This window comes from Amphibalanus amphitrite, unplaced genomic scaffold, assembly GCF_019059575.1.
Source record: "Amphibalanus amphitrite isolate SeventyFive unplaced genomic scaffold, NRLGWU_Aamphi_draft 001569F_arrow, whole genome shotgun sequence".
Lineage (NCBI taxonomy): Eukaryota > Metazoa > Arthropoda > Thecostraca > Balanomorpha > Balanidae > Amphibalanus > Amphibalanus amphitrite.
The window spans coordinates 124,791-132,719 of record NW_024883062.1 but is presented as its reverse complement, the minus strand read 5'-3'; the positions used below and the strand labels follow the sequence as shown (position 1 = coordinate 132,719).

Genomic DNA, 7,929 nt, shown 5'->3' with positions numbered 1-7,929 from the left:
TGATATTTCTAATTGTGATTTACAACATTTATCTATGTTTTTTGTTTGTTTGATAGCAATGTTTATCAAAATAAATGCTGCGGCGCCATAAATCGTCAGCTGTTACAGCCCTCAAACAGGTGATTTCCTCGCATAAATTATCCCACGGCTGCTATAAAGCGGCCCTCCTCGCAGCCAATCCAACCTTCGACGAGTTTTTTTTTATTTATTAACCACTGAAACAGACCCCAATTGTAACAGACCAAAAACATACAGATCCGGTATATCCGGGTGACCCGGCGTGCCGCGGAGATCCTGTTCGTGTGATGCGCGCGCGGCGGCTCTGTTTTCGCCCACAGGGCGGCGCACAGTGGCTCTCATTGGTCCCAATTTCCGCTATTCCCGGCGGCCCGCGGCAGATTGACGCCCCGGCAGCGCGTCCGACGCCGCGCTGTCTCCCCTTGATCCGATCTCCGACGGCAGCCACAGAGGAATCGCGCGAATCGAGCGAAAACAATTTGACGGATCAGGGCCGGCTTTGCGCCTGTGTCTCACTCTGTGTGTGTTTGGCTGTGTTGAGGCCGCTGGCAGGCGCCACCAAATGACAGCTAGACTAGAGTTATCGGTCTCCGGTGGAAACTGTTTAGAAATTGCAGCTTGGTTTCAGCTGGAAGCTATTTGGTTGCCGGCTCCGGCTTGGCTGATCTGTAGCCTGATGGCTAGGACGCAGTCATACATAGATGTTACAGTGCTTTATATTTCAAACCTACAGCGGCTATATTTTCAGTGCAATGCATTGGCGCCCATTCCCTGTGCCAGTGTTATTTATCAACGGAAATGTTTCCCAGCCCGATAGTTTTCTTAGAACCTATAGGTATTCCTCCAACGCTATTGATGTGTATGCCCTATCATATGAAGTGCTGCACTGCTTCGTGCTCTTATTTTAGGAGCTTTGTAGTAAGTACATTGTAGAACGTACATATGTTACAGACCGTATGAAAACCCAGTCCGTTTGCAAACGGCCTGGCCCAGTCAGGCCGTTTGAAAACGGCCTGAAAAAGCCGGCCGTTTGCAAACCGCCTGAAATATCAGGCCGTATGAAAACGGCCTAGGCAGTTTGAAACGGCCTAGACAGTTTGAAAACGGCCTAGTCAGTTTTCAAACGGTCTGGCGAAGTACAACAGCCGCTGAAGATTGAACTTAATTGATCCAAGTTGGTCGATGATCAGGTTGCATCCATGTGAATGCTTGCGCATTCCATGCCGAATGACTCGTCTACATACGTCGAACATTTTCGTACTGTGCTGATGCTCGGCCCGGCCGTTTTTCGACAATATTACTAACCAGTAAAACGCCTTTTGGGCGAAGAACGAGCGAGCGAGGTAGTGAGCCCTGCACGTGCGGAAGGGCGAGAGGGTGCTTCCAACGGGCTTGCGCAAAGCACCCTTCTAACTGGTCACTAGCGGTGTGCCAAATTTGAACGCAATCGGCCCAGCCGTTCCTGAGATCTGGAAGCGGCATGCTGCACGTGCGCACGTGCAAACGGGGTCCAAAATGACTTTTGCACGGCACCCTACTAACTGGTCCCCAACCGTGTGCCAAATTTGAGCGCAATCGGCCCAGCCATTCTCGAGATCTGGAAACGCCCCCTGCACGTGCGCACGTGCAGTAGCACCCTAACCGCAACACATGGGAATGCATTGCCTGGTGGGTGCCTACCTGTATGCCAAGTTTCAGCGAAATCGCCCCAGTAATTACCGAGTTACTGAAATGGGAACAAATTTGGCACCTCTTATCGTTGTATTTTGCACGTGCACTGGGGGTGACCCACATGCATCGAGAGTATCCTATTTTGGGTAGAAGGGATGCTGCTACCCTACAAAAATTTCCGCAAGTCAATTGCCCAAGCGGCTGCTGAGATATGAGCCTCTCAAAATCACTACTTTTGCAAAACAGCTTGAACACCCTTGACTTTTCACGTGGCACGTGCCACGACGTTCACTGAGATGTATCAAAAGTAGTCAATTACGGGGTAGAAGGGATGGGGCTACCCAACAAAAAAGACCGCAGGCCAATCGGTCCAGCGGTTGCTGAGATATACTCGTAAGCCTCTCAAAAGCGTTACAGGCCGGGCCGGGCCGGGCCGCTCATACTGAGATTTTTCCGTTATATTGAAAAGACTCACTTCGCTCGCTGCGCTCGCTCGCTCGTAATTATACAAGCTCACGGTCCGCCTGTGTACGGCCATCCAGTTGATGGAGCCTGGTGAAGCCACTACTGGTGAGGTCTGGTGAAACGTAGGTATCACTACAAGACTCACCGATTATTTTGCGGCATAAAACGCCGGAGCGCGCAATGGAGTTCACATCAGTGGTGCGGGAACCGGGGGGGGGGGGCTAGCGGGGGCTGAGCCCCTCCAACTTTTCAGCTGGGGGGGGGCTCGTAATGTATTTGAGCCCCCCTCCCCCAGCTGGAGGAAGCGAAATCGGAAATATACCAACATAATTTCATAGATTCCTACATAGGCGCGGGAACCGGGGGAGGAGGCAGTGGGGGAAGCTTGCTCCAACAGCTCTGGGGCCGTGGGGGCGGTGCCCCACAACTTTTCATGTTTCATGAGGTCAGGAACCGTTGGGGCAGCTTGTCCTCCCCAAATTAGGGGTTGTGGGTCACAAAGGAAGAAAGCATTTAAGTGAAAAATCCACCTCTTTCACTGGCTCGGCAACTCATTTGGCAGATTAAAACCTTTATTCCAGGTTGCCAAAACGGTAATTTCTTCACTCAGTTGAGACGGAATACCTGACTTTTTTGCAAATATTTTCGTTTTTTTTGTTGTTGAAAAGGCCAAGGTCTGAAAAATAAGTGGCCTAAAACCGATGAGAAAACTTGATTTTGGGGTACCCTAGGTTGATCTCTATTATGGTTCAGCCCCCCCCCCTCCCCAGTCTGGAAGAAGTTCCCGCGCCACTGGTTCACATTAGAGTCCTCACCGTGCCCGGTCGACCGCCGGCGGCTAGCCGGTGGCATACGCCGGCAATACTTGACCATTGCGGTGGAAGGTGAAACTTTGGAAGTCCGCGGGAAGCCCGGGTCGACCGGGCGCTATACGGGCCGGGCCTCAGTTCTGCGAAGCTCTTCCTGACCAGGCCTGCATTCGTCATCCGGAAAATCAGGGAGAATTTTCCGGAACTAGCGAGAATCATCGAGGATCACGAACGGTATCGCGATAACGAGACATGCTGAAGATAGGCGCTCAAGAATAATTTTCCGACGGAGAATATCCGAGTGACAATATTTTTCCGGATGCCGAATGCACCTAAGGATTTCATGGTGCCATGTAATGTCATGAAACGGTGAAACGGTGAAAAATCAAGTTATAACTCAACATTGTCCAGCTGTAACTTTATGCAGACCAGATTGTTTTCAAATTGCCTAGACCGTTTGCAAACGGCCTGGTGTCTGGAAAGTTGTCATACGGCCTAGACGGTTTGCAAACGGCCTGAAATTTCAGGCGGTTTGCATACAGCCTGGAATTTCAGCCCGTATTCAAACGGCCTGACTTTTCAGTCCGTTTGCATACTGACTGGGCTGTCCAGGCCGTTTGCAAACGGCCTGAATCGGGCCAGGCCGTTTGCAAACGGACTGAGTTTTCATACGGCCTGTAACACATATACGACAAAGCTGAAAGAAGCACTGTATCCTCCATCCATATAGACTGTTCAGATGAAGACTTGCTCTGCTCGAACACATCTTAAATTCGACAGCTTCCTGATTTTATTAGACTTTGCCGAGTACCTATCGCGAGATCGCACTTATAGCTCATCGTATTGGGGCACTTCAACTTGATAGCGCAGCGACGTTATTTTCAGAGCCGGAGCATTAGTATTCATATGCCTCCTTTTCTTGGACGTTCCTGTTTAGTATTCAACAAGAGCACCTCGTATCTTCAACATGTCGCGATAGCAAGGACTATGCGCCTTACTATCAACAGCTGATGCTACATAATTCATTGGAAGTTGGGGCCCTTGAAGGCAGCCATAGGCGCCGAAGCATGGAAGTCCGCATTCAAAACGTTAGCCATTGCTCTCCTAGCATTTAAGTGTAATTCGGGCATTTTACAGACAATTGGAGCGCATAAAGCTTGCCAGCAATTGCTTCAAGTTCCTATCTGTGCCAGAGAACAAGTTTAATAATTTTGCTAGATGAATTTGGCAAAAATTCATGGTAGGTAGGTACGATTACTGATGCTTGTTCTTAACTTCACACAAAACCAGATGGCAGATATAATGCAGCGACAGAGTTGTTACAAGTGTAGGTACATATGTAAGCCAGGGAGCTCAAGCATCCACCGGATCGTGCATCCATGCACATTACACATTGCACAGTGCACACGTTCCCCGCTCGGCTGTGACCCCACACGTTCACCCCTCGGCCCGAATAATCCGCACTCCTCCCAGTAGCTGTCCCGAGGCCGGGCCTGTCCCTCGCCGCACGCACAGCGGCTGTGTCGGGAGCGGCGCGTCCCTCTCCGTCACCGCGGGAGGAACAGAGAGGCCAGCCGCACGCCGTGACTATGCCCACACTACAGTCGGGTTTTGTCCGTGCGTCGCACTCGGTGTGTCAACAAGGCGGCAGGCTGCGTCGGACATCCGCACACACGGCGGCCGAGCCGACGTCCGTGGACACAGGCGCATGCTGCCTCCTCTCTTCGGTGCTTATTGGAAGACAGTCACAGGGTAGATTAATGCCTGAGCTGCCTGCCATTATGTGCCAGGCGTAGCAAGTGTATTCTAACGAGCAGACCATGATTAAATTGCAGACTCTTGGGATGGATAAGATTGTATTTGAAGCACCATTACCTTGTATATGCAGATGTTCAGTCCCTACACTAAAACATTCGAATTCCGATGGGTTAGGTACACCTCCGTTTGTGTTTCTCGTATGGCGCCCGCCACGGCGTCTAGGAGCAGTAGGTGCTGTCGGCCGTGTTTTCGACGATCCAGTCCAGCACCCCAGTGACGCGCGCGAAGAACGCTGGCTGGTCAGCTATGGCGCAGCCGCCCTTGCCGAACGAGGTGATTCCGACGAGGACGAACCGGCCGTCCACCTCGGTCACCAGCGGGCCGCCGCTGTCTCCAAAGCACGTGCCCTTACCCCCCGTTCCGCCGGCGCACAGTACCACGGAGCTGTTATAGGGGAGCTCCAGCAGGTGCATCATCGCCCCGCAATTTATGGGGTCCAGGATGTATAGATCGACTTCCATGAGAGCATCGGACACGGGTCCTTCAGTGGACAGTTTTCCGAGTCCCGACGCGGTGGCCACGAGGTCTTCGTATGTTTCCCCGGGTGTCGGCAGACACACGGGGCTGACGTAGCTGCTGAACGGAATCTGACGATTCAGCTGCAGAAGTGCAAAGTCGTGGAAGATCCTGCTCTGCTCCCACAGTGGGTGGACGAGGATGCGAGAGGCCTGAAAGCTCTCCTCACCGGACGGCGGATTCCCGCGAACGTTGCCAAGCATCACCATCACGACGCTGGGGGTTCCCTGGACGCAGTGGGCCGCCGTCAGGACGTACCTGCTGCTGAGGACGGAACCGTTGCAGAGGAGGACCCGCTCCCCGTAGACGGGCCACACGCCCGCCTGCCAGGGGTACTCGCTCTCCTCCGTCTCCGTACCGCCGACGATGCGCGTGGTGCGGTTGACCTGTCCACAGGTGCAGTTGATACTGGAGCCACCATCCGGTGCAGGATTGTTCTTAACGACGATGTCGCAGCTGAATCCTTTCCTGTTAAATATGCTGTCAGATATAAACTGAAGATGGAGCGAATCGGTTGATACTATTCTGACAGTGCTGTTATTTCCGCAGAAACGTTTGCCGTTTATATCAAGCCAATCATATAGGCAAAAAGGGCTGTCGTACCCTTCAACATCGAAGTCGGCACAATCGATGCTGATGATGTTGCCCTCGTCAACTGTGAAGCTCCAGGAAATGTTGGTGTTGTCCGAGTAGTTGGCGGGGTAGTTGGGTGACTGGAACACATAGTTTCCAGGAGCGAGTTTGGAGGTTTTCGACTCACCCACCAGATTTTCACAACGCCTGAACGCAGTGAACGTAGTGCGAGCTTTCGGCTTCGGAACAATGATGTTTTCTTGCGATGGGCAGATATGTTTCGCGTCGTCGCTCAGCTCTTGCGCACCAGTTGTGCCAGCCAGTTCAGGGCAGACATGTTTCTCAGCCGGTCGTTCTTGCTGGAGAGGTAGCAGTACGCTGGCAGCAGAGGACGGCAAGTCGGAGGCGATGCCGACGGTCAGACAGATGAACACCAGTAGCGCCATTGTGAAATGGTATGTTGGAAACGATTACAGTCGGCTTATATAGCGAGTCGTTGCAGGACACAGCTGTTGTGGACGCCCGGTTCAGAGGCTGTGAGGATCGGGGAGCGTGTCGGGCGGGGGCACCGAGCGCAGAAGCAGTGGGGCGACGAAAACGTGACTTGTAACTGACTGTTTGAACCGCTGGCTGACTCTCTGAACCACTGCTTCGGAATCAAGGACTAGGAGGGGCGCTGGAGAATTAAGCTGAACTATAGCCCCAGCGAACATTACCAAACATTTAATCAAATAATGTAGCCTAGCTCTTATCATTAGAAGTCAAAAGTATCGTACTTTTGCCAAATTGTCAGGGAACTCAGATTTGTTTTTCAATAGAAAAACACAATTCTAAAGAATAGTGTTTTAACCCGCGCCCTGCTGGGGGGGGGGGTGTTTGAACACCCCCCCTTGTGGTTTTTCGCGAATATCTCAAAAACGGCGGCGCGGAGCGCCGCCGTTTTTGGTACACCTTATCATACATCAATTCTACACATGTTGTGAAAATTTCAGACCAAGGTCATTCAAGGTCAGGTCACCAGGTCACTTGAAGTGACCTCACCTCATAAAAACTTTCAATGTCTGTCATAGCTACACCGAGTGACCGATCGCTTTGAAACTTTCAGCGATTGCTAAGAGCAATAGCATGTACAAAATGTATATCTCAGAATTTTGATATCGATGACCTAAGGTCAGGTCAATTTTGCGACCTCCCCATTATAAGTCAATGGGAGAAAATTGAAATGCGCCTCTTTTGGATGAAAGACATTATAAACACTCCCAAACACCGAATTACAAGTGGTTTAGACACACTGAACTTGAAAATGGTGTCCGTGACCCTTGTTTATGCCCTGAGGTCATCTTAGGTCACGAATGGTATCTAACAGTTTTTCGCAAATAACTTTTGATAGAGGCATGCTAGAGCGCTGAAAACGCCTTAGATGTGTTCAGCTCGACGATACGGATCGACTGATATGCAACATGACCCTTTCCGGTCAGGTCATGACCTTGACCTGAGGTCAAATTTTCAAGTTGACCTTTCAAGGTCAAGTCATAATTCATTCGATGCGTCTTGACGAGAGGAACACGATGCCGGTAAAAGTAAGCTCGTACAAGGCTTGGGTCAAAAGTTATTGCAGAAAAACTGTTTTCGAAAAAATCGGCTATTTTTGCAGTTTTTGCCCCCTGCAGGCAAAACCGTTGACGTTAGGTCAAATCTGAGAGAATTGCTCAGAAAGGGCGTTAATAGGGCTATCGAATGCGCTTTTCCGCGGCGCTGTAGCTCTATTGGTTCCCGAGTTCTGCGTTGGCTTCTTGGAAATTTTCGACATTCGACCTGGAAATCGGCGAAATTTTGCCTTCAATGACCTCTGGTGACCTGACCTTTGACCTGACCAAAAATTTGACCGAAGTGATTTCGTCATTATTTTTGACGCTCTTTCGAACGCCGCCTTCCGCGTATCGCTACGTGGCCCAGGAGCCGAGTTACAAGGGGGGGTGTTCAAACACCCCCCCCCCCAGCAGGGCGTGGAAATCCAGGACCCCCAGCAGGGCGCGGGTTAACTATTGACAACAAACCT

At 51.2% G+C, this 7,929-nt stretch overlaps 1 protein-coding gene across 1 annotated transcript; it reads right to left on the bottom strand.

Moving 5' to 3' along the window:
- Positions 1-3,735: 3,735 nt before the first annotated feature.
- LOC122373905 (suppressor of tumorigenicity 14 protein homolog) lies at positions 3,736-6,323 on the bottom strand. Its single transcript, XM_043352355.1, has one exon. It carries the CDS (start codon positions 6,314-6,316, stop codon positions 4,940-4,942), a length of 1,377 nt encoding a protein of 458 aa, XP_043208290.1. The 5' UTR covers positions 6,317-6,323; the 3' UTR covers positions 3,736-4,939.
- Positions 6,324-7,929: the final 1,606 nt, after the last annotated feature.